At 37.4% G+C, this 27359-nt stretch overlaps 1 protein-coding gene across 2 annotated transcripts in view; it reads left to right on the forward strand.

The window, feature by feature from the left end:
* Positions 1-27359, forward strand: part of KHDRBS3 (KH RNA binding domain containing, signal transduction associated 3) — an 89168-nt gene that overhangs the window by 20918 nt on the left and 40891 nt on the right. For both annotated transcript variants that reach the window (XR_008440284.1, XM_053996582.1), the window contains exons 2-5: positions 5251-5369; positions 16416-16532; positions 18629-18775; positions 25053-25192. Coding sequence is in view for 1 of the 2 variants with exons in the window: in XM_053996582.1 (XP_053852557.1) it covers positions 5251-5369; positions 16416-16532; positions 18629-18775; positions 25053-25192 (523 nt within the window). In the remaining variant the exon portion in view is untranslated. The remainder of the gene's footprint in view (positions 1-5250; positions 5370-16415; positions 16533-18628; positions 18776-25052; positions 25193-27359) is intronic.

The raw sequence follows: 27359 nt of genomic DNA on the forward strand, positions 1-27359 counted from the left end.
AGTAGGGCAGGGAATAAAGGAGCACAGGGTAAAAGATGTATAATCTAAAGCACGATCAAGACCATTTTACTACAACAATAATGAGATTAAGCTCTCATCAATTTAATCAAACTTAAATTGTAATTGGGTTCACCATGATGTGTACTCTGGATTTACAGAACTCCTGGAAGGAATGTGTGATGCAATTAGTCAGCATCTGGCACAGCAGACTTCTATGACTTGGCTTTGTTGGGAAAGGTTTAATATTTTTTAAGACTAGATGTTCTTGAAATATGTCTTCTGGGATAAATTACGGGTTTTGCCATAGTGAAAATCTCCAAATAAACAGTATGGAATGCTGATATTGTCAGTTTTTGTCCATAAAGGAAAGACTATTTTTTTCTGAAATTCTGCTACATCTGGCTTGGAGTCCCCCTTTTCCTGTGGAAGCTTGTCTCTTACCAAAGCTTGACTGTGTTCCTTAAAGGAGGTCTTCATAAAATGCAAACGAATAAGTTGAGGTCTGTTTTTTGTAGTACCATCACTTTGATTTTTTTCTGATGTGAAACCAAGGGGAATCAGGCTGCCAGAGGAGATGGCCATCCAGCTCAAGTGTTCTGTCTCCAGCAATGGTCAAAAAGCAGTGAGTTTTCAAAAACTAAAAGGACAGGGGAAGTATGTGAAGATACTTAGCCTTCACTTTGACTTAACAGCTTTCTGAACTGAGGAGGGCGTGACTTTTCTAAGTCAACTGTGAAGTTTTGAGAATTCACTGAGAAATATTATTGCTATTGGGCTATGCTTCAGTAGTTGTACAACATGCTTGATTGAGTCAGTCTAAATTTTGATGTTTCCTTTTTGTAGATACAAGCCAGTAAAATTGCCCAAATAAAGCAAAATCTATTGCTTCTATTATATAATGTTAGTCATTTTCAAACCCACTTGATTTAGGAGTATTTTTAAAGGATAATGTAATTCTTAGAGTATTTTCACTTTCAAAATGAATGTGGAAACTACTTCTAGTGCAATTGCAATACAGTTCCATCAATGCCCTGGTCTCTTAAGTCATGATCATGTGGATATCCTTGAATGAGCCTTGCATTTTTCACTTTTTCTTCCATCCAAAGTAGAAAAAAGTTAGTACAAAATTATTTGGATATAATAGTGTATTTGGTAAGACATCTGAATCTCAGGAAATAAAATAGAAACTTCCTTAAGGATTTGCAGGCGAATTGACCTGGTTTCTATTTCTCCTGATCTTGTGTAAAGGAAATATTGCCTTAAGGACAAATGCTGTAAGCATTTCTGTTTACTTTGAGGTTGACATTCATTCTTATATTTATTATATTGATTTGCTACAGACAAATAGGGCATCACTTTGCTCAGCATTAAAACACAAGTATTTATATTGGCTTAGCTGAGGGAGCTGGAATCCTGGATTGTCGTTCTGCCCCAGGAAGATTAATTCTAATTGAAGAATAATATGAAACAATTCTACTTCGTCATTATCTGATGTATCTACCACTGTTATTTGGTGAATTAACTGAGGACTAATCACTGCTTAGATCTCCTCTATGATTAAATCTAAAGAAAAAAAATCTATCCATGCAGTTATTACTGCATGCAGTTAAATTCCTGTTGCATTAGCTGCATCCTTGGTCTGAGAACATGAGTTTTTAATCTCTAACATTATGGGAAGCTTTAATCACATGTTTATTTACTGTTTGTGCTCTAGGAAATGGCATTGCTTCATATAGCAAAGCAGTGCAGAATGTAATCTAAGGATTAAGAAAAGGCAAATCTTCCTATCCATTTGACCTTGAAAATCTGATTGGATTTCCTGTGTGATCTGGAATGATTTTTTCCCTAATTATTTAAAGCTTGATGTATGTGAGTGATATTGCAAGAGCTGTGCAGATATGGATAAAATTCTAATGCTTAGCTGTATTTCCTGTTCATCTTAGATTTCAAATGCAAAGAAATAAAAAAAAAAAAAAAATCTGATGTAAAATGTGATCGGTGGACTGGACTTTGTTCATCCAAAACTAAAGTCTTTTACAATAGCAATGAAGAGGCAGAAAATCTTAAATCAGTTTGATTAGCATTAGACCATAACAGGAAAAAATTACTTAATCTTACTTTGTACTGCTTTGGCAGTGGGCTATGGCTGTTTGTTAGTAAAGTAATTTGTCTTTAAAATAAATGGGGAAAATTGTGATCCATTTTGCTGTGTGCTGATTTGCAGCCTCTTAATGGGTTTCAGTGGCTTCTTCAAGCAAAAAGAAAGTTGTTTAAACAGTGCAAGAAAAAGAATAAAGGGTTTTTTGCTTAAATGTTCAATAAAGTGTGTAGATATTTGGGGTAAGAAAACTGATTTTTGGAGTAAGTAATGTGTTTCTTTTAATAATTACTTTAGTGACATGAAGTTCAGTATCTACTGGAGCAAGAAGAGAATGGTCTTATGTTTTTTTATCAGCTCAAAGTAGTCCCAAATTATGAGAATATTTAACATTAATCACAGTGTTGCAACCAAGTCCTTCAAATATCAATTCAAATAACTTTTCTAAGCTGAAGTATTTAGGAAATACAATTAGCACTGTATTGATCTCTTAAGGAATTTATACAGCTGGCACAGCTGAAGAAAGGTCCTGAGGTAGAACTCTGTGCTTAACTCTTCAAGTGCATTGTAAGTGCATCTGAGGTGTCTGAAGAAACTAATTTCCAGGTGTAATATTTCTTGGCAATTTCTAGGAAGTTCCTTAAGCCACTGCTGATTCATAGACTTGTGGCTCTCACTTTCAGGTGGGCAGGGGATATTGCAGTGTATGCCATGCTGTGCATTTGGGGATAACAGCGTATGACTCAACACGAGAAAACAAATTTTTAGCTTTACCAGTTCATAAAAGCTTAGTGGGCTTTGATGTTGAAAGTGCTTTTATTTTGTAAGTTTAGGTTCTTCAGGAAAAAGTCCTTTACTGTAACAGTAATTACAGTGACTGAGAACTCATAAATGTCTTGCATCAGGCTGGGATCAATTGAACTACCTGTGGGGTATTGGTGCACTGCTCTGTCACAAAAAAAATACAGCAAAATGCATTAATTGAATTTAATATTTAATGGTGTTTAACTGTGCTTTTCTGACTTAGAAAAAATTTTAGTCCTAACATTTAAAATCAATACTAAATCAAATAATATCAAATTTTGTTGCAACTGCATTTGCTTCAGTCTTAACAAATGGATGTATTCTTATTAAAATTTTCATAATCAGCATTTCATGGTGTAAAATATTGCTAAAGATGAGCAGATTTCTGGTCAGTTTTAAGCTTTGACTGTTTATAGTAGGAGTGTAATACTAAGAGCAGCCTTAAAATTTAGTGTTGTGTTTTTACTTGTATAACATAAAAGCATCTAAGTATCTAATCTTGTTTTTCAAGACTCTGCTCTTGTTATATGAGGGAAGAGCAGTGTTAGAGGTATATCTGTATTTCAATGCTGTGACAGTATTATGCTTTTACACCTGAATGTGATATTTGGAAACTTTGACTTCTAAAAGATACCAGTCACCTGATTTCTAAGTGGGAACACCACACCCTGTAAAATTTTAGTCTTCATTTCACCTGGAAATGAGTTCCAAATTAAATTGATGTAACTTTACATTTCTTTAATTACCCATAATTCCTTAGTCTCTAATGTGACATTTCCAAATTTCCATTTTTACCTGGATTTTGACTATTGAAATGTTCTTCAGTTCTTGTTAGCTGGTGGGATAATGATGCTGGAAGCTTTTTTTTTTTTTACTAAGCATGATGAAACAAAGGACATGCTGGAGCAAGGTTGCTTTGATAGGGCTTCTCCAGCATTTTTACATTGCTACAATCCATAGGAATCAAAAACTTTGTACGGACTTGACAAGAAGTTTTGAAAGTACAGCTGGGGAATTCTTTTCCTTCAGGAAACCTTCAGATAGTCTGATAGTTTGACTTCCTTTTCGGGGACTGAACAGTAACTTGGATAAATTGTTTATTTTCTGTTTTGTGTTAGTGAAGTTAAAACTTGCATGGAAGATAAGTTTCAGCTATTAAAAAAGACATTGGCATCTTAATTTCTGTAGTGGTAGATGGAAATTGACTGGCATTTATTAAACAAATCTGCTAATGATGCATGGTTTTTTTTTTTTTTTGTAGTTAGACATTTGTTGGTTTGTTCTGTTGTTCATTGGACCTGATTTCAAAACAGATTGTCTTTGAAAGTGTACTAAAGGCTGGTTTCTCTTATATTTTTGATTGGTTTCTTTGCATTCAAGTTTTTATTACAGTCTCCTGTCGGCCTAAGATCACATTCCCATTAAAGAAACTGCAAGGTCTTGATGAATGTCCTTAATTTCTAGTGGTCAGGTAGAGTAGAAGGGTGTTTCTTGGAACAGATTAACAAGATATATGGAGATACTTGTGGAGGACAAGTGCTAAATTCCCACAGAACTTCTCTGGCACTTGTGAAATGGGTTGGATTTTGGTGCATGCTAACATGTTTACTGCTGCAGCCCCCAGCATAATGGACCCAATCCAGCAAATACCTCAAGAAGTGCTTCACTTCATCTTCCTGTATGCTCCTCATGAATCCTCTCTAATGAAACGAAATCTGCAGTTTTTCATTGGCACACTGGAGAGTCAATATTTGCAGAAAAGTACAATCAAGAGTCAGTTTTGTGTGTACCTTTGGAACAAATAGTCATGCAAGCCACGGCTTGAACTTCTAAATCCCATTCCTAATAATTTCATTGTTGATATAGCACTAATCTCGGATTTTTGGGTATGGTCTATGTGCATTACATTTCTGAAATTCCAAAAGATTAACTTGACATTTATTCCTAAGTGCACTGTAGAAAGCCACCATTAAAACGGATACTTTATTTATAGAAGAGGAATAAAATTGTTGAATATTAAACTATATTATGTGTTTTAATTTATACATGCTCAAAGGTATCTAGGCATAGTTTTCACTACTTGAGCCATATAAAAAATGTATCCTTAGTGTTAAGTTAGTACAGTGATTGCAATGCTAGTTCAAGGTGCTGGTATAAACATGAATATATAAAAAAGGGAAACATGCTTTACCCTATTGGCCTTGTATAACCAATTACATGTATTGATTACACAATATGTCATAAGTATGCCATTCAGCATTAGCTTTGAAATGTATTTATGAATTTGAAGTTTCTCAGCTTTTAGATTGTTGCATTAAACTGAAAAAATAACTTTTTTTCTTTAACAGAAATTGAAAAATTCCAAAAAGGGGAAGGAAAGGAAGAAGAAAAGTATATTGATGTAGTCATCAATAAGAATATGAAGTTGGGACAAAAAGTTCTCATTCCAGTAAAACAATTCCCTAAGGTAAGCTGAATTTTCATATGTGATAAACTTAAATTATTTTAAAATATATTTCACTAGTATCTTAACTATTCTTTAATGTAACATTTACAACTATTACCAGTCACTACTGTTACTCTTCTGCAATCTGTTCTGTAGGAGCTGTAAGGTAGAAGTGATTCTTGTTGGAATAAATGTGCAGGGAAGTGGTGCTGGTCACACAAAATGGTATATTGAGAGCAATAATTGAACCATATTTTTGGGATAGCAGGATCCTCCTCTTCAGAATATCAAAAGGAAAAACAAATTTTGAAGTTGAATCTGATGCCAGGCTTTGAAACTTTCTTATTATAGCTGGAAGTGCAGCTTAAAATGCACCATTAAGGAACTAATTGTGTAAATTTTCTTCTCATCCTCTTAAGTTTCAGCTATTGTTATTCTTGAATGAATTATAGCTTGACTGCTAAATTATGCAGTCTGTTCTGGAGGGGTAGAGACTGTTTCATTAATATCTTTGCCCACCATGAATTCTTAACACTTCTTTACTGCCAAGTATTATCCTGCACTAAAATATTGCTGCCTGGAAGCATTTATGCAACATTCAGTAGGCTGTGGAACTTTATTATTTTGGTGCTGCTTAAAATTTTAAGGTTAATGTTATGACAGTCAGGTTAGCATTTTTTAATTTGTTTGAAATGACTTTTTCTTCCTACTAGAAATTGCAAGACTATCTGTTCGTGGAGGAAAAAAAGTCGCCATTCCTCCCTCCTGTTTAGGAAAACCTTTTATAATTGTTTTTTTTTTTCTGCACAGTATCAGTGTTTTTCTCACACGCCTGTGCAGGATAACTTGCAGGGATTCCTTTGCTGCTGTTCAAAGTTTCATGAAATATTCCTTGAGTGAGTGCAAGGATGCACATCATGTGGGCATCCCTTTGGAACTCTGACTTAAGTCATCTTTATGGCTAAATAAAGCTATATACAAGCATGCAGAAACATGGAAATGGGAAGGTAAAATATAGGAACCCTTTACCCCGTGGTCAGTGTTTGCAAACAGGGTGTTTTCCTTCTAAATTTTGAGATATAGATACTTGAGCTCAGGGACAAGAAAGGCAAACTGGCTGTTAAAAAGGGAAATATTGCCTTCTGAAAGATACTTCTGCTTCTTTATCTAGTGTCAACTTTCCTTATAGGACTAAACACTGAAATTATTTAGGATAGCTGGTAGGAAAGCCCTTGCCATATTTTGAATGGCTAGAGATGCTCTGCTGTTTGATTCTGACCCATGAAGATACTGAACTGGAATAAAGCCTGGTGTGTGCTATGGAAAGAAGCCTGAACTTATGTCTCAGCAAGTCCAGGGGTGCAAAATAAAACAGCTGTGCAGAACAGATGCGTCATGTGAGTTCCTGCATCTCTACTAGGACTGCTCCACAGAAAGGAAAATATTGTTATCTCTATTCACATAAATCTCTCTTCTGCCTGAGTGAATAAAATCCTAGATACATAATATTTATGAATATTTTTACCCCAATATTTGGGGGCTAAACGTCTCTCAGAAATTTCCATTTTATTGCTTATAGATGGATATTTGATAAAGGTTGCTCATTAAAGATTCTGTAGAGTCAAAATGAACTAAAATTTCTCCCTGTATTAGGAGTATTCTGGGAGGTGAGTATCAGTTCAGAATTATGATACGTACTCCTGATACTTCTGAAAAGCCCCTGCCCTAAACCACAGCGAGTGACTGCAATTTTCTTGGTTATTAGAACCAGGCTTGTGGGGTTTTTTTTGAGATTTAATAAATTACAATACATTATATGAAGTGACGTAACTTCAACATGGTAAGCTAAGAACTTTATCCTGGCATACTGTAGTCTGCAGTAAGTGACATGAGTTTTAGATGCCTGTACATGGGAGAACAAAGTCCTTCTGCATCAATAACTTTTTGAAGTGCTAATCCTGTTTCTATTTCATGTGTTCAGAGGAGGGCTCAGAAGTTAGAGATGCTTTGTCAAGATTTTTGGGATAGATACGGGGTTGTTCTAATCATCTTGGCTCCCCTGAACTGTATGTAGAGTACCTGTTGGATATTTATCCATGTTGTCTGATTGGTGACAGCCAAGGTGGCTTCACTAAGGGCAAGCTGTTCATGACAAAACTGGTGAACTCCTTTGACAGGGTTACAGGGTTGGTAGATAAAGGGGGAAAAGCAAGCGAAGTCATCTACATGGATTTGTGCAAAGGATTTGACACTGTCCCGTGTGTCACTCTTGTCTTTAAACTGCAGAGACAGGGAGGGATGGATGGCTTGATGGATAAGGAATTGGCTGGATGGTTGCACTCAGAGTTGTGGTCATTGGTTCAGTGTCCAAGTGGTGACTAAGGACAAGTTCCTTGGGGACTGGTACTGGGAGCAGCAGTGTTTGACATCTTTGTTGGTGACATGGACAGTGACACTGAGTGCACCCTCTGCAAGTTCACTGACCCAGCTGTGTGGTGCAGTTGACACACACTGGAGGGACAGGATGGCATCCAGAGGGACCTTGAGAGATTGGAGAGGTGGGGCTGTGCAGAGCTTGTGAAGTTCAGCAGGGCCAAGTGCAATCCCAGACAAAAATACAGGCTGGGCAGGGAATGGAGCAAGAGCAGCCCTGAGGAGGACGACTTGGGGTGTTGATGAAAGAGAAGCTCGACATGATCCCAAAATATGCTCTCACAGCCCTGAAACCAGAGGTGTCCTGGGCTGCATCCAAAGCCCTGTGGGCAGCAGGTGAGGGAGGGAATTCTTCCCCTCTGCTCTGGTGAAACCCCACCTGCAGTGCTGCATCCAGCTCTGGGGTCCCCAGAGCTTAGGATGTGGACCTGTTGGAATGAGTTTAGAGGAGATCATAAAGATGACTGGGGCTGGAGGCACCTCTGCTAGGAAGATGGGGTGAGAGAGTTGGAGAAGGCTCCAGGGAGACCTTACAGCATCTTCCAGTACCTAAAGGGGGCTTACAAGCAAGCTGGATAGGGACTTCTTACAAGGGTGTGAAGTGATTGGACAAGTGGGGATGGCTTTAAATTGAAAGAGGAGAGATTTAGATTAGATAGTAGGAAGAAATTCTCACTAAAAGAGCAGTGAGGTATCTGGTATAGTTGCCCATAGAAGTTGTGGGTGCTTCATCCTTGGAAATGTTCAAGACTAGGCTGGATGGGGCTTTGAGCCACCTGATTGAGTAGAAGGTGTCCCTGCCCAGGTCAAGGAGTTTGGAACTGGGTGATCTTTAAGGTACCTTCCATCCTGTTCTTTTCTGTGATTCTCTTCTGCACAACTTGCCAAAAAATATTGTGGTCCTCATAAAAGCATGAAATGGTGTTTTGCATAAATGCTCTGTGCCTCTGCACTGCTGTTCTCTGTGTATATGTGCAGTTTCCTAAACCATTTTACCCTGTGGTAGGTGTTGGTATTGCTGCAAATATGTTGTTGGTAGAAAATACCAAGGGAGAATTCCTCAGAAAAATAGTTAACTCAAAAATGAGAAATTTTTTTTTTCTTTCTACTGATCAGTATTGGTGACAAATCCTTCAGAAGAAGAAATTCCAGACTTAAATATGGATGAAATCTGTGGAAAAAAAAAAATGTTCTGCCTATCAGTATTGAATTCAGAGTTCTCCTATCATTCTGGCATGTTTGCTGCCATCCACGCTAATGCTGTTACCTGTTTTGCAAGATCCTGAACAAAGACATCTCAATTTTTTCAGGAGATGTAGTTTTTATGGGGTTAGTGACCTGAGAATCTGATGTTTAAAGCGGACAAAATAATTAAAATAATTGATAAATCTCTCAAGCATTGGGTTACAGTTTGGGTTTAATCTAACTTTGGTAACCAGCAAGTAGTGAGGAAAAACAAAGTTTGCTTCAACTTCATTAACAGAATATTCCCCTAAAGAAACAATCCTGCTTTTAAACTAGATTAAAAAAAAAGTTATTAAAATTGCTAAATCCTTAACAGTGTTAAATAGATGAAAATTAAAATAACCACAAATATAAGTGATTTTTGACAACAGAAGCTATTCCTTTTCTTGGATTTGTCAGGGATAACTCTGGAAAAGAAAAATGTCTCTGCTGTTTATGTATATTGATATTTAATTAATCCTGTCCTATTTTTTGTTATAAAAGAGGTCTGTGAACCAAAACAACCCATCAGTGCCCTGCCCCCAAACAAGACAGCTTGCTAGACCTGAAAAGTACATTACATTGCCTTTTCCTTCTTTAAAATTTTTCTGTAATTCTGATTCCTTGAATAAATCATAATAGTCTCAGCACAGGTCAGGCAGTCCAGGCTCTGATCAGATCAGCCTGGCATGCTAATGCTTGCTCACATTTCCTGTCCTGTCAGATCCATTCTCATGAGCTCATGGCTGGGTCCTGTGCAATTACCTCTGACAGCCCTGGAAGGTGACAGGTTAAGTGCAGCAGAAGCTCTTCAACTAAAGTGCAGAGCAGCTGGGTTTCTGTTGGAAAAGAACCTGGCAGACCTCACATTCAAAAGTATGTATTGCACTCTTTTGGGCATCTTTGCTCACCCTGAAAAATGATGAGTTTTTGGTCTTTTGCTTAGTACACAAATAGTTGAGTGTTCCTGGTAATGTGCATAACTGGCCTTCTGCCTAAGAGCTCTTGGTTCTTTCTGTGATACTCTGTAATTATATCCTTTAACTGGGAACCTTTGTCTTACTCAGCCCTTGGCAGTGTTAGTTAACATGCTTAATCTTATGCTACAGATAGTTGGTCTGAATGGATTTTTTTTCATTTTTGGACCTTGATGGAAGGTGATGGAATAACCAAGACGACCTGAATTTTGTCTCTGCTATGTAATAACTCAAGATGGTTAGTCCCAGGAATTATACTCAGTTTCTCCTTGAGGCTGGTTGTGCATTTTAATACATTTCCTTGTGCTATTTACAGACTCCTGTAAAAAAGTCCCCGATTTAATGTCTTTTGATATGGTGACAGTCTTACCTGGTAAGACAAAACCTTGTGGAAACTCCTCTATAGATTGCAGGCCCAGTCACATCTTTTCAAAATATGATTGTGCAGAGGCTTAGAGTTTTTGGTTTAGTCCAGCCCTGCAGATGCCTCTAAGAAGCCTGAAATGCTGTGATATGGAAATTTATCTGAGGTATTTAGGTGAAGCTTGAATAAGCTTTGGTAATGCTGTCTGCAATCCTGTTGTAACTGGGACATGTACTACAAGTAAAGATTCATGAGGTTGGGCTTTTATGCAGCCTTATAGGGAAAGGGCCAACTTTTTGAGGTAGAACTGATAAATCAAGTTACCTATAGAAAGGAGTCCATGTGCATGCTGGGTGTCTACACTAAAGGTAGTGGAATGAGATCTTGTCAGCTTAGGGCACTAAGGTTAGAGTCACTTGCTCTTTGATCTGCTGAATACCTCAGCTGACTCTGGGTTATGTGTGAGAATGTGATGCTTAAACCTGTATTTCTGTTGTGTTTTGTGCTTGAAAATAATCTTCAAACTTTCACAGACTTAAAGGCATAAAAGGTAAGCTGGCCACTCAAGGAAGGTCCTGATGTAGTTGTGGAGGGATTCTGGATCTGTCCCAACTCTGCTATGAAGAGCCATCACGTGTGAAAGGTGTTTTAGAGCTTTGTTGTGTACTTGTGAGTCAGGAAGGTGTTATCCTCCTCCAATACATTTAATGAACATGCATTGTGAAGTAGTTTAGTCTCAGAACCTGATTTTGCTTTGACAGTTTTCTGAACTTGGGTGTTCTGAATTAGGTGAAAAAAATAGTTTCCATGGATGGCAAATGGAATCATGATGGCTTTCCATGATGTGGATCAAAACTGTGGGGAATAATTATTTCCATTTTGACAGGCTACCATCTTTTAAAATTGCTCATAGATCTATACTTAAATACTGGGTAAATCTCAGAAGTTAGGAAGAAATGGTCTGTCGTTCCCCAAAGTGATACTTTAAATATATTTTCTCAAAAGTTACTGACTTGTGGAACTGGTATCCATTTAAGCTTCTTGGCTCAACTTTTAAAGTGAAAATACCGTTTTTAAAATATCATTGTCATATACAATGTATCTGCCATTGTTATGTAAAGTCATGGAGAGATTAATATTTTAATCATATGACTAATTGGAAAGCAATTTTTCATAATAGCCAATTTCTTAAAGCACAAATGAGAAAATGTCATTGCATAACCAGAAGTAATGTGGAGGAGCAAGCATCAATAGTAATAGCAGAGATTACTTTTGAGCAACTTTGTAGTAAAAGTGACCAAGCTCTCTGCTATGAATAAATGTTTAAAGACTTACTACTATGTTACATGAAGGAGAGTAGTTTGTGGTGTAACATTGATGCTTGAAGCACTTACCTTTCTATAAAAACTATATTTCTGAGATGAATAGGAAAAACCTTGAAGTTTGCCTTGTTTCAGGTCATTCTGAGGGAAAGTGCTCTGAATCTTAAATTAGCTTTTTATTTTTTTCTAGTGACCCTGTCACAGAGAAACCATTGCAGAAAACTAATATGTCAAGAAAGCTTTATATGGCTTTAATAACAATGGAGTGCTTAAAGCTTTACAGGAAAGCACTTGGTCAAGCATTTATACTTTCACTAAGTGTTTTAAGCTGGATGAACCATTCTTAGCATACTTGCCTTGGTTGGGGATAAACAAGGATTACTTTTTCTATTATAAACCCTTTCCTGTAATATATACATTTAAAAATGCTATAGCACTGGCATTAGATTTTTTTCTTTTGCTTAAAATTCATATAGTATATCAAATAGTTCTGAAAAGAATATCATGTTCTCTGAATGTTCTTTGTAACTGTGTTTCTCCTGAAATGTTTTCAGGGAATAGTTTCAAACAGTGGTGTGGTAAGGAAACAAATCTCTAGACAGCTGTTCAACTCATGTTTTGATTTGGTGATTCTGAAGAAATGGGTGCTACTGTGATGCCCATAATCTCCATTGTGCGGTAACTGAAAAAAAATGCTTCTTAAAATGAGGATTTATGAACAGCTAAGAAAGGAGACAATTTTGAAGCAAAAACCTTATAATATTTTTTTTTAGTTGCTTCTGTTGTGAAAGATGTTTTATATTTAAGATGTATTTTAAATTGGAGATTTGTTACAGCCTTTATGATAGTCTGTAAAAGGGAAACACATACACTCTTTCAGTACAGTTAACCTGTATTTGGCAGCTAATGGACACCATGGTCAAAAGAAAAATCCTGTGTCCCAGGAATTTGAGGAAGGGCTGTTGCACTGCATGGTGTATCTTTACCCGCAAAGTAAACCAGAGTTACCAGGAGATTGTCCTTTCAGTGATCTCAGATTTTAGGAATAAGAACACCTCTCAAATCTTCCATCCTTTTGTTCAAACTAATGTTTGTAATAATGATATTTTGTTCAGAGGGTACCATTTATCAACAGCAGAATATTATTTGGTTAGAAGTGTAGGTGGGGTGCTAATTTTTCCCATTTTATCTAATTGTTTCCTCCCAGGTCTGTTAATCTGAGTTTTGATACTGTTTTTGCAAAGATGTCTGTAATTTTGCTTGTGATACCATATTTACCAAATCCTTCAGAGCTGGTCTAGAAGCAAATTTGAGCTGGGAACTTTATCTCTTCTTTTATATACCATTGTCCATAGTTTACTAGCACTCATCTAATACATTATAAACTGTCTTAGTGCAGACACAATTCCTGACTTGACAAACGTGATCCCATGTAGAGTGACATTTGTGGTTGACTCTTAAGAGTTCATCTCTCCTGTAGAACTGAAAACTTCACCAGCTTGCATTGGAATAGAGTGTGACTGCTCTAATACAGTGTTAAGCTGAAGTTGGTGAAGGTAAGGACAATTTTTGGTAATTACAGCAGTTTAGAGGTGATTGTGCTGTTTGGGAGGGGCAAGTAAAGAGGGTAGTCTGGCATGTCTGATTCTAATCCAGCACTAGTGAACATGACTGGTCTGAGCCAGGCAGAGCTGCTCAGATGTCTGTATCTTATTCAGAGATAGTTTATAACCTTTGAGTTCAATAACAAACGTAAATTTATTCTTTGTTCATGTGCTCTTGGGGCAAATAAACCCTAAATGTGGAACATGGGAAGCACCCATGCAACTTGTATGTGAGAAATCTTGTGTAAGAGCTAACCTGGATCTGCCAGGCTTAATTGCTTCTGTAACACCAGCAGATAAACAGGATTTGTTAATTTTGTAAGTAAAATTTCTTTTACTGTGTGCTGGATTTGTACCTTTAGGTTTGAGTCATGCTATTATTTGATTGAAAGCAGTGTATAAGTAATAATAGTAACTTAGTGACTGATACTTTGCGTATTTCTGTATCTATGAACTATCTCAAAATAAACCTTTGATCAGATGTTTGATGTAAAAGGGAGATAAACCAATAGTTTGAACAAAATTCAGTAGCTGTTCAAAGTAAATAATCTGTTTTCTACTGAAAGTATTCCTTCAATATCATAAATGGGTTTTGTTTATGGAATAATCAACTGAAATTTTCCAAAGCCTTTCAATTTTATGTGGGAGCAAAAATGCTTTGTGAGTGCGTTTCAAGCCATATTTTACTAACCTTTGTTTGTGCTTTTAAGCTACACCTAGAAGTATTGTGCTTTTAAATCAGCAGAATTTCAGACTTGCAACACAAGTTTCTAATGCTTCAGACTTGTCAAATCAAATATTTGGCGCCTCGGTGCACAGAAAAGAATAGTTCAGTGGATCTCAGGATACAGAGAATACATTTTCATGTTCATTAAATGTGTCTAGAACATGTCATCTGTGCAGTCCTTGTATAGCTTCTGTAGTGTCTGACTTTGGCACTAGAGATTTCATGGTTTTTAAAAGATGACAACTTTCGGAGGTATTAAAGTTTGGTACATCAATTTTTAGATTTACACAACATTAAACTACTTGGTTTTAACTGAAAGAATATAGCTGCAGTAAAGAGTGTTTCTTTTTGTTCCCAGTAGCTTAAAAGGCTGTTATAAGTAGACATAAGTAATCTTAAGTAATGCTTGAAAAACTGAGGTGGTGTTCCTCTACATGAAAGCTTTACTTGGAGCTGAACTATGAGCTTCCTTAAAGGAAACTCTTGATAAGGAACAATTGGCATCTCAAGGTTCAAATTTGTTACAAATTGTTTCAATTTGTTTGCTTTCCGTAGTTATATCTGCAGAAACAATAAAATCAGAAGTCCAAGTTAAAAGGAATCTCTAGAGAACATCTGTGCCTTCAGATGTTCAGCCTTCTGTTGAAATAAGGATTGTAAATTAAATTGCACATGACCCCATCAGTGGCCTTGAGTCCTGAATATTCTCAGCAAGGGAAATTTCTGCCTGTATCTGTTCCATCTTTCTGATTAGTATTTTTATTGACTGTATCTTAGGATCCATATGAAGAAAATGGACAACTCTAATAAAAAAAGAAATTCCATGAGAATTTTTTTATGTGACCTGATAATTTCAGAAAAGACTGGTTCAGGCAGGGCCTTAAATTTAATAAGCTCTGTGGACTTTAGTAGTCTATAAGCCATTTTTCTCAATAGTATTGTCAGGTCTACAATGGGAATTGAATTTGCAACTAGTAAGGGGAATAAACTTATATTTCCATATTTAGTTGACCTTTAATGCTTGTTCTCCTTTTTCTCTAAACCTGAAAGAAATGAGCTGTAGACTTTCTGCATTGTAGGGTGAGTGCAGCTGGGCCTTTGTTCCATCAGCACTTCTGGTGTAGCAACAAGAGATTTGGGACTGCCATTGCCCCATTTTTAGGTCCTTTCAAGTAACTCCAGGTGAGCAGGGAGATCAGTGCAGTCCATCTTGGCTCTTCAGTGACACGGTTGTAGAGGGACAAGCAAAGAACTTAGGAACTGTTTCAAAAATATGAGGCCATAAGGCTTAAGCTCATTTGCTATTCAGCATCACTATATTTTATTTCTGCTTAAAACTATCTTTTTGACATGATTGTGTCACTTCAGTTGTTGAGTACCTCAGTCTTCTTATCTGTTGTAACCAGTTTTCCAGCATTGTTCGTTAGGGCAAAGGGGGAACAATACCTTTTTTTAAGCTTCCTTTTCTGGTTGGGGCATCTAGAGAAGCCCTTTCTGTTGCTCTTTGTGTCCTTTGCCAGATTAATTTTCAGCTGTGCTTGGGCCTTCCTCACCCCAGTTCAACCAGACTTCATCTCTATACTCTTCCCAGGTCACCTGTCTTAACTTCCCACTGTCTATTTGTTTCTTGCCCTTTAGTTTGACCAGCCTGTCCCTGCTCAGCCCTGTGGGTCTCTTGCCTTCCTTGCCTGAATTCTTGCTGCTGGGAATCACTAACTCTTGTGTCCAATAGAAGACTTCCTTAAAGATCTGCCAGCTCTGTTCCACTCCCTCATCCCTGAGGGCAGTCTCTCAGGGGCTTCTACTGACTAGCTCCCTAAGGAGCTGGAAGTCTGCTTTCCTAAAATTCATGAGACCAACTTTACTTCTTACCCGATCCACATCCAATGCATGATCGCTGCCTCTAATCCTGATGTCCCATTGAGCTCGTTTGCCTTGGTGACCAACAGATCCTGTAATGCCTCCCCACTGGTAGGTCTGTCTGTTACCTGGGTCAGGAAATTGTCCCACGTGCATTCCAGGAGTCTCCAGGATTACCTTCAGCTCACCTTACTGCTTTTCCAGCAGATGTTGGGGTGGTTGGAGTACCTCAGCAGGACAAAAGCCTTGGGCACGATGCCTTCTGTTAGCTGGAGCAAGAGGGCTTTGTCAACAGGCTCCTTTTGATCTGGCAGCCTGGTGGTGGACACCAAGTTATCCTTGAGTTAGATACTTCTGTGTTGCTGGAGCCACTGACATTCAATTAATTGTACTATGTGATTGTACTTAATATTTTTTAATTTATAATCTAATCATTTGCATCTATGACCAGAAACTGTTTCAGCAAAATAACCCTTTTAATTTACTCATTAATTTAGAATTAAAAATCCAATGAGATTAACGTGTTGTTTTTTGGTGTTCTTTTTTTTTTTTACAGTTCAACTTTGTGGGAAAACTTTTGGGTCCACGTGGTAATTCTCTAAAGCGTTTACAGGAAGAAACACTGACAAAAATGTCTATTTTGGGAAAAGGTTCTATGAGGGACAAGACAAAGGTAAGGCCTGCGTATGCCAATGGAGTTTTGATACTTACCTTAAATTTCTGAGGAGAGGGGAACAAACCTTGTAACAAAAATTGTAACAAATAAAAAGCATAGGAGATCCTAATATTGGTTAATGTCTCTCTTTGGCCAGTCAAGCCAAGATTGCACATGCAGTGGGCAAACCAAGCCGATAGATGTCAAGTAACGGAAGAGAGAGAATTTTATGGGAGCTAAACTATAAAGGGATATTGTCAAAGAGGGATACTGGAATGGGAACAAGTTGTGCCTGTTGTGTTGATGTTCATGGGAAATGAGAAAAAAACCTGAAATGTTTTATGTGTTCCCAAGGTTGTGAGTTGTAGCCAGTGAGTGAGTGAACTCATTTTCATTTGTATGCTGTTATAAGAGTTTTAGTGTGTAGTGTTTTGATAGAACCACAGAATATCCTGAGCTAGAAGGTACCCACATGGATCATCAAAGTCCAACTTCTGGCCTTGCAAGTAATGGAGAAAGTAATGGAAGCATTGCCAAGTCATGTTACATAACTAAAATACAATAATAAAGTGAGCTTAGCAAAAAAAGCGCAGAGTGATCTTAAAAGTTTGGTTATGGGAATCATCTTAAAAAAGCCTGTGTTGAAATTCTGTATGTTTTGTTGAAGGTGCTGATTGAAATGCTCTTTTACCAGGTCCTATGCAGAAAATGGTGACTCTTCTCTTGCTTATTGCTTTTATCAACCAACTTGATTGATAAACACAAAAAGGAAGTTTCTTAGCACTCTGTTTTCTGCACAAACTAAGTGCACAGTGTTTTGTTGTTTTTTTTTTTTTCCCTCTGTAGAAGAAAAGAATAAGGAATGTGTGGTGCAAGTATATACTAAAAAACAGTATATGGGGAACTCAACTAGCTTCCAGTGCTAGTGGCTCATATGTTTTGAGTAACTATACCTAAAGTATTTAACTGAGAAACAGTTCCTATTAAAACTAAATATTTGAGCTGTGACATTTATATTAGGTTACTTTCTATTTTTGTGATCTCTTATTTTTATTGACAAAATAATGATTTTACTGACAGAGTCTAATCCTGAGTGACCTCTTAATATTCTTGGTCTGGGTGTTCTGACAGCAATCTAGATTCTTCTTTTTTTTTTTTTCTGTTTTAAACATCTTCATAGTTAAACACAAATCTTGTTGATGAGAGTGCTATTCATGAGGAGCAGAAACGGATTGTCACATATAAACCTCAACCCATAATTAGGGGTGTGCAGGGGAGATTCCAGCTATCATTGCAAGTTACAATTTTAGTTATCTCAAAGGTGAAGTGCTGACCTGGTGCTTGCCAAATACGGGAAGCTGCAGGGGAGTGTTAATTTTTTAGACAACAGAACTGCTAATTATTTGATATAATGTTATCTGGTAAAGCAATGAAATGATTTTTAATGCTGATTTCATCCCTTTGGACCAGTCAAGTGCACACGGGCGAGGGGCAGCCTGAAAAAAGCAAGTGCTGCCCTTTTGGTCTGTGAATATTTTGCATGTGAATGTCAGTATTTGAGAACTGAGCTCTGCTTTACTCCATTGAACTCAGCTTTGCAGTCATTGAAGTGGGTTGGGTGAAGGAAGATGAAAGAAATAAGCTTGCTACTGAAATAGCTAGTGAACACTTTTTGCAAATGTTCTCTTCCCTCATTTCATATGCTGTTAGCTTTATGTCCAAATAGCACAGTTCTGTGAAGGATGCCACACATTGGATAAAGACTTCAGTGAGAACAGCATAGTAATACTGAGATTGAAATAATATTGGTAAAAGAAGCTTGCTCTTGTGGAATATTAGATCAAACCTGTTTCTGTAGACTTTACTTTCAAGAAAAGAGTGTCTTCTTCAGGAAACTGGTGCACCTGGGAAGACTCTTGGAAGCATTCCTCCTTGTATTACAATTTCTATATGTGAGCAGAAGCTGTTGGCTCTTACTTCATGTTACTTTTTTGGTTGCAGACATCTGAACATGAGTGAACAGTGTCTGCAAATTCCTCTGGAGAAACTTCAACACTTGCATTACAATGTTTCAAACAAGAGTGTGTAAAACCAATTTTTTTCTTATCTCCTAGGAGGAAGAGTTGAGAAAAAGTGGAGAGGCAAAATATTTCCACCTAAATGATGACCTACATGTTTTAATTGAAGTGTTTGCTCCACCTGCAGAAGCATATGCCAGAATGGGACATGCATTGGAAGAAATCAAGAAGTTCCTCATCCCTGTTAGTACATTTTTTTTTTTTTTTTTTTTTGAGAGTTCTGGTAGTCTTGCGTGAGAAATACTATCTCTGAGTAAGCTGGTCTACCAAAGGAGTCCTTGCCTATTGCAGAGGGTTGGAACTAGATGATGTTTAAGGTCCCTTCAACACAAACTGTTCTGTGATTCTGAACAGTGCACAATATTGGTCAGGTCATGTTGCTTGATTTCCTTTGTGAAAGAAATTATGATGGTCAAATACTTGGCATTTTGATACAGGCAGTTACTGGGTGAATCTGTAACTGTCCACACAAATCTCATGACCTGACCTACAGTGAAAGAGAAACTTAATCTTGTTTAACTAGTCATATGCAAAGTATGGCAGACTACAAATAATTGTAAAAATCTGTAAAATGTGTGCCTTGCCTGTGTTCTTGGTACATGTGAAGTATCAGTTCTGTTTAAGAACTAATACATTTGGAGCTGTAGTATTTCTCTCACCTGTAATCCTGGTTTAGTGTTGTGTGCTGAGAATCAATACAGGTTTATCTTGTGTCTTTGTCTTTATCACAATACTAGTGATACATGAGCTATACTTGTTTTCTGGTGGATGCTTCAGCTTCCATTGTATGGATGTATAAAATGACATCCGGTTTCCAGTAAAATTTTGTACTCCAGGTTCGGGATATGTCTAGGTAATGGGTTTCTAATGTCTTCTATAAGATAACTTCATCTGCTCCTCATGTAAGAAGCAACCTTACTTCTTTTCAATCTTAAACTGCTTGAGAAAATCCAGTCTCTGTTAGGAAACTCTGGAGCACCTGAGGTGATGTTTGTCTGTGTGAAGTTCACAACTGTTTTAGCTGTTGAGTTTTAGCTCTTCAGTCTTTATTGGTGATCAAAGGAATAGTATAGAAAGCAAAGCCTTCTCAAGGTGCATTGACTTCTGTTTATTTTTACTGCTGAAAATGTTACCCAAGTGTTAGTCTTTGTGTCAAATCTGGGAAGTGGGGGGACATGGCCAAGGAAAGTTTCCTGAGGCATGTGTCTGAGTGACAGCAGCTTGTAAATGTCTGAGTGAAGCCAGAGTGGCCGTACTAGGGACCACTTGGGGTTGTCCCTTGTACAGTTTGTGCTGGTGACTTAACAAGTGCTCCTGTGTGTGTTTTGGGAATTATAGTTTGTACCAAACCTAGTCCACATCTAAGAAGCCACCCAGTGAGTGGCTGGGCACCAGAACACCTCTCTAGGGAAATAGTCACAGCACCAAGCCTGACAGAGTTCAAGAAATGGACAGTACTCTCAGGCACGTGGTGGGATTCTAGAGGTGTCTTGTGTAGAGCCAGGATCTGGACTTAAATGATCCCTCTTGGTCCCTTCCAACTCAAGTTATTTTGTGAAACTAAATCTCCAGGTGACTGGAGCTGTGTGCTCCTTGAGTGTTTCTTCTGACCTGTTTTTGTCTGAATGAAGTCAGTTCATGTGCCCCAATACTACATCATGGTATGAACCAAAGCATGATAAGTGACAGTTGTCAGTAGGTTCAGTAGGAACGTGTCCTGATGTGAAATAACCCTAATGTACATGCACTTTAGGACAGTTAAAAAGCAAAGATGTCCTGGGTATTATGTTCTCATCTTATAAAAATCAAGCATCACATTGTACATTTGTCTGCAGGTTCCAAATTGCTTTTTTCTTGATGCAGATGAAAAGTGGTGAATGAGCGTACTACTGTTCAGACATCCTCACTGATCAGACAGGGGATACTCCACAGAATATTTGTAGGAATTCTGGGCTGTCATAATGTCAAAGGTTACTCTATTTACACGATTCATGATTTAATGGTGTGGAGAGATAAGGGAGAATTAAGTTCTTGGCTATTTTGGACAGCAAACAGCTGCCTTTTTTAGATAGAAATATGTTTTATTTGATAAATGCTTTTTGCACATGCTGGAAGGAAGGTTATGCCTGATCCCCATGCCCCCTTCATCAGAGGTCTTATTTTTCTTCACTGAGCTCAATTTCCCTAATGTTGCTATAAATGAAGTAAGCTTATCAAAACCTGGTCATTAGTGTGTTAAACCAGTAGAATTACAGACTGATAATGAGCAGTTCCACTGACTGGTGGTTATATGCTTTTCCATCTTTATTTTTTGATCATTGCATCTTTATTATACTGAGCTGAACTGATGCTACATAATCTTTCCTGAACTGTGGGATCAAGCCAACACTGTCTTAATTTCCCTTTGGCTTTTCAAATGTAAGTTTATCAGAATTGCTCTAAATGCCTTAATCTCTTTCGCCTGCCCCACCTTGCAGCAGCCAATGAAGGAATAAGGAGCAGCTTTTTCTTCTCTAGAACTGCTGTTTGGTTCACTGCTGCCAAATGCAACTTGATTTTTTTTTTTTTTTTGGGGGGGTTTTGTGTGTTTGGTTTTTTTTGGTGTTTTTTTTTTTTTTTTTTCCTCCAAGGTCTGTTGTGGCTTTCTTAAGGAATTACCTGTTTTATTTCAGGAAAGATGTCCTGCTATGAGTATATATGATTATGATCATAATTTGCATTTTCCTTACAATGTAGGGTCACTCTGACTTCCTGTAGTTTTAGATGCTAGATCCAATTTATGAATATGGTTATTGTTCATTTTTCAGATCAGTGCTGAACATAACATCATGTTTGGTGCTAGAATGCAGCATACAGAATATCCTTGTTGTACCTGACTATTGCAGAAATGCCTTAGCCTCTCTTATTGGCTTCATGGGCAAGTATCCTTGCATTGAAATTTAACCACAAGCAGCTGCAGTGGTGTAATTTCATTTAAACTATTGGCATTACTCAACCCAAAAAAATAAAAATTGGTTTTGAGGGTATTTTTGGCTGTGCTTATGTTGCCTTGAGTCTTACCTTTCTTCTGCAATTGGAATTGCAGTTTCTGACTTTAAGTATATTCTTTTACCTTCCTTTAAATTAGCCAGAGTCTTTAGTTCTTCCCTTTATTCTGGCCAGACTCTTTGGTCAGCTCTTGTTTGAGTATTAGATTTATACTAGATTAGAGTAGTACTCAAACTCTTGTTTGAGTATTAGATTGGTGGGTGTTGTCCTTAATACTGGCTACCTCAGAATTACTTCTGTCAGGTCAAAAAGCCAGGTACTTTCAACCTCACAGTTCCCTGGTTGCTGTATTATAGCAGGGTTTCAAGGCCAGCCTGCATGGTGCCCTGAGCATTGTGAGCAGGAAGGTGTCCCTGCCCATGGCTGGAGAGTTGGAATGAAATGGTCTCTTTAAGGCCCTTTCTATCCCCAGCTATTCTGTGATTCTATGGTTATAGCAGTTTTGGCCATTAGAACTTAGTCTGTTTGGCTTAATTTTTGAGTAGTGGCAGTCATTTGTCTTCTGACAAATACAGCACTAATTACCCTTTGCTGTTGGTTCCAGTTTCCTGTTTTCCTTGTCTTTAAAGCAAAGTATAGAAATGTCTTTGAGAGAACAATCTGTATCAGTTATATGACAATGTGAGCAGAATTCACAATCTTTTCCTGTAGCTTGTCCTACCTTCTGCATATTTGGTTTGTAAGATGTGGTGATGAAATAGCTTTTAATGGCATCTTGAAGAGCTTGGTGGCCTTTGGAAGCTCTCAAAAACTTTTCTTGAAGTAAGCTGGCAAGTAACTGTAAGGTGTAAAAAGGTGGCTGGAAACCTGATAATTATTGATTGCTTACTGTCAGGATAAAGATCTACTTGAGTGCTTTGCAAAGCTGCAAAGGGTTTTGTAGAGCCCTCTCCTAACATGATATAAATAAATAGCTTTGCTAATGGTGTGAGAGATAAATTGAAATAAGGTCTTTAAGCTGGAGTGATCCCAAGAAGAGCTGCTGCCAATGTGCTGGTCTTGCTGGATGAAAATCATAGATAAAATTTTAAAGAAGGTTTACTTAGATCATGTAAGTATAGGAATTTGTGAAATGAAAATCTCTTGCATGGATTTGATGTAAATGCACCCATCGTGGCTGGGTAAGACTGCAGTTAGTTAGGGTAGGCAGTTTATTCATAAAATGAGAGTACACCTGTTCAGTTGAAATTCAGCAGCAGAATTCCACTGAAATTCAAGTGCTGCCACTGCCTAAGCTGTTCAGAGGAGGGTTGCAGTCTAAAGGGTTTCCGTATCCATCTTCTAGGTGAGGAAAAGATTGTCTGCTTAATTTGACTTGAAGTGTGCTGTTTCCAGCAGTGAGTATTCATAAATTGACCGTCTGCTACTTTTAATTGAGGAATCCATTTCAGAGTCTAATGGATTAACACTGCAGCTTATCGTGGCTGCCTTGTACTGCCCCTTCACTCGGTATCCTCCTGCTGCCTCTGGCATATGTGATAAGGGCCATGTTTTCTGTTCTGTGCTGTGCACAGTGGAGCCTTCTCTGTGACCTAAGGCTGCTGCTGTGTCTGGTAATGTGCTGCAGGAAAGTGAGAAAGCATCGGGGAGAAAAGGGACCCAACACACAGAGTGGCAACCGGAGCACATCTTTGCTAAGGGATTAAATTAATCAAGTATAAAATGATCAAAGGTATTTTTCCAGGGGCCCAGTTATGAAAAAGATGTTCATGAAGAAATCATGAAGGGCATCTGATACAGGCTGTCAGAACTTTGATACTGTATCTTGGTTCTACAGTTTCTTGGCGTCTTGTTCTATACAGGACATAGAATTTTGCATTTGTAGCCAGTTCTGATCCAGCAACAAACAAAAAATACGAAGTGGGTTTCTGTACAGTAGCTGGCCAGAATAGTATTCAGTTTCCTGTTTGTAGTCTACTCCCTTTGATGGATTGGTTATGTATTGGGTCCTGGCCATTTAATAATGGACTCTGTTTCTCAAAGGCTTCAATTATGCCATTTGAAACAATTATTTCAGTCTTTTAGACCTTTTTTGTATTTGCTTCTGCTGCTTAATAGATGATGATCTCAGGTGGGCAGTTGGGAGTTAAATTTCAGAACCTATTTAAAGCAGTTTGGACACAATGCTGTTGTCATGCTTCTTTTAACACCAGTAACTTTCTTCAGCAATGGCATATAAAGGACAACTTTTTTATTTCCATTTATAGAAGTCTAGGAGAAGCAGAATGTTTCAAGGATAATTGAGAGATTTGAATTCATGGAAGTTTTAATCTCTTTTTCAATGCAGGGTTATGTTTCGAAGCCTTTAAGACTGCCTGACAATCTTTTGGTCCCTGTCTAGTGAATAAATGTAATAAACTCAGATTTGCAGTGAGATGCAGCTTCTTTGTTTTGTCATTGAATTGTAAAATGGGAAGTGTTAGAGCAGACCTTCCTTCTTGAAATGGGAGGATTTGCAGAAGAGCTGTTGTATCAGAAGTATCCCTTTGTTCGTATGAGAGCACCTATTAATATTTTGATGCTCAGTACGGATGCCCCTTGGGTAAAATAGTTATCTTTGATTCACCTTTATGGCTGCATTCTGCTTGGCTCACTTTAAGTGGAGGAGAAATGATGGAAAAATACTTATATCTCAAGAGTTCAGTGCTAGGTCTGTTTTATTCCTGTGTGCTCTGCTTGTTTCAGAGGTTGACTCATGGTCTCTGAAAACTGTGCTTGAGAAGTGCCATATTAATTCTGTGTGTAAAAGCCTGAGCTTTCTTTTTGATAGTCCTTGAGAGTAGAGGATTTGTGCAGACAGAAATAAGTTGTATGTCCTTGGCATCTTTACCATTACATATTATAGAATTTCATTTTTGAGCTCTTCTTATTAGATAACAGTGCATGTGTGTATTGAATGAATTCCTGTGTTTATTCTAGAACTCCTGACTGTAAAAGTGTGGATTCCTAATCTATTCCTTTATTTTCATGTGTTGTACTCAACAATGTATTTATTCTCTACACTTCTACAACTCTCTCTCTCCTCTTTTTCCTGTTTTTCACACACAGTTATTCTACAGCTGGAACTACAAACTGGATCTCAGTTCAGAATATGGGATCTTGATTTTTTTTTTTTTTTTTGGTGGTTTCCTCCTATCTCTGCAGGACTTTAACTTTACCATTTTAATTGGTAAAGCTACGTAAAAATATATGCAAAGGGAAAGAACAACATGCCTGAGCAAAAATGGCAGTTATTATGTAGAATTCTCTAATAATGTTTGGACTGAATTTTTCCTATCTTATTATGTATATTAAACTTTTTCATTGGAATGTTCAACTTTTTGAGAGGAAACTTCCAGGAGCAGTGTTTGTTGAGAGTAGTGGGTAAACAAAATTTGATTTTTTTCCTCGCTCTCCCTCCCTCTTATTTTAGGACTACAATGATGAAATCAGACAGGCACAGCTTCAAGAATTAACATATTTAAATGGTGGCTCAGAAACTGCAGAAGTTCCAGTTGTCCGTGGAAAAGCATCGATGCGAGCAAGAGGAGTACCTGTTCCTGCTTTATCCAGGTAGGTGGAATTTCATTGGAATGTATGTATTTCAAGCTTTTTCCTTCAAACACCATTTCTCCCCCAAGTACAACATGAAGGATTCCCAAAATAAGAGCAAAAGGTCAGGGAAACAACCTACAGTTATTGATGGAAGTTTAGTTCATTTGGACTGACTTAACAATGGACTTGTGGAACTTGGAATGCTGCCTTTGTAAAGAAGCAGTGCACAGCATAGGAGATGTTCAATCCTACTGTGAGTAGCTTGATTCTAGCCTTGAGTTACTCCTTAGGTGCAGTCTGTGCTTGGGCCCTATGGAGTTCACAGCAGTAAATCTCTTACCTCAGTTGATGTGAATTTCAGGCAGTATCTCCAATTTACACAGTTATGCTTTTCTTTTTTATCGTACTACTAAGTTTTCATAGTCATGATGAAATGATACAGAAGTGCTCTGGAGGTAGAATTTGGATTTTCTTGTTTGAGTGACACTTACTTTGTGAAAAGTGGCTTTTGTTTGATTCGGGAGTAGGCAAGGTCTACTGCTTTTGCTTTTGTCACAGGAGATGTATTATTTTTACTCTAGCATCCCCTATCTTCACTGCAGTACTGAGATGACAGCTGAAACTCCTTCAAGTTCTGAAGAGTGAAAACAAAACCTAAATAAAGTTCATAACTCTTTAGGTTACAGAATACAGGGATTGTGGCTGCAGCACCTAAGTGTGACTGCTAACTGTGGTGATCTTTTCTTCTGTTTTGTGTGCAGTTCTTGTCAATGCAACTTGAAACTTGCATTTCTGAACGCAAGTTGTAAACTAATTTCTTGTTTCAATGCATTTCTTGTAAACTAATTTCTTAATAATACCCTGAAGCATTTTATCTCAGATGATGAAGCATGTTAGAAGCAGCAGCACTAAGGAAATACTCCATTTATACAGATTTGCTTAGTTACATGTATCCTGAAAATTTTTCAAATGCAATGCAGAGTGAATCTTAATTTAAAGAAATTATTTTTACTGTGGGTTGTGTTCTGTGAGAAAAAAATTCTCTCAGTCATCAAATTATTGTTGTATTTTGTAATATCGTGTAAATATATATATATATATATTGCTTTTCTTGATTTTCATGTTCTGAGTAGTGTTAATTATATACCAAGTTTCACCCCTTGTTGTTGTAATCAGCCCTACAAGAGTTCTTTCATATTGGAGACCTCATTTGGTCTTGGAGTTTTTTGGGGTCTTTTTTGTTTTTTTGGTGTGTGTGTTGGTTTTGTGTTTTTTTTTTTTTTTTTCTGTTTGTTTGTTTTTCAAATATTTTTTTTTCTAAATAACTGTTTGTAACTTTGACACAGATGCCATCACAGTAATGGTTCTGTTACAGACTCTCAGTATGGATACATTTTCAGTACTATTTAAAGTTTATTTCATTTTCCATATCCTTCAGGTAATATTTTTGGGATACAGAAGCTATTCTTTGGTAATTCCCTATCACCAAAGCTTGATAACTAATTTACAATGTTAGTACCTAGTATGTGCATATGTAAATAGTTTTTTAGAGTACTACATTTCTAACATCACGAGTTCTGTCCTCTGGACTTTGATAAATTATTTTTTCTAATCTGCATTTTATGCAAGAGGTACACTGTCACAGAGCTTACAGAATCGTGCAAAGTTGGTCTACAACTATTGAAGTGTTTTCAGGGTAAATTTAAATGCTATTAGTGTTTGATTTGGAGATGACAGTAAAAGATTGTGGTTCTGTCATCACTTTTTTTCACATTTATTCTAAAGGAAACTTAAAGGGTGTCTGACTTGTCCTTGCATCAAGGCTTGTCTTAGACTCCAAGAAACTTCTCTCAAATTGAAGTGCTCTGTTAGCATATTCCTTAAGTGAAGTTCAATTCTGTTGCTACTGAGATTCTACAGCCATTGAGTTGATCTCAAACTCAGTTATAATGCTCTGATTCTTTTTTAGCAGAAATGGATTTCAATGAATAATACTTTTGTTGAAGCAAAGCTTTCAAGGCTTTGTCTCAGAGTTGGATAAAACAGTTTCAATAGGCAGCATCCCTGAGATATCAAGGAGAAGTTGAAGCAAAGCCTCAGAAGACTTGCAAAATGAAGTTTAAAACCTTGATCCTAACCTTTCTTTGTAATCTGCAGAATGGTGTTATGATACCAGCTTTATACA

The sequence above is a fragment of the Vidua macroura genome, chromosome 1 (assembly GCF_024509145.1).
Source record: "Vidua macroura isolate BioBank_ID:100142 chromosome 1, ASM2450914v1, whole genome shotgun sequence".
Lineage (NCBI taxonomy): Eukaryota > Metazoa > Chordata > Aves > Passeriformes > Viduidae > Vidua > Vidua macroura.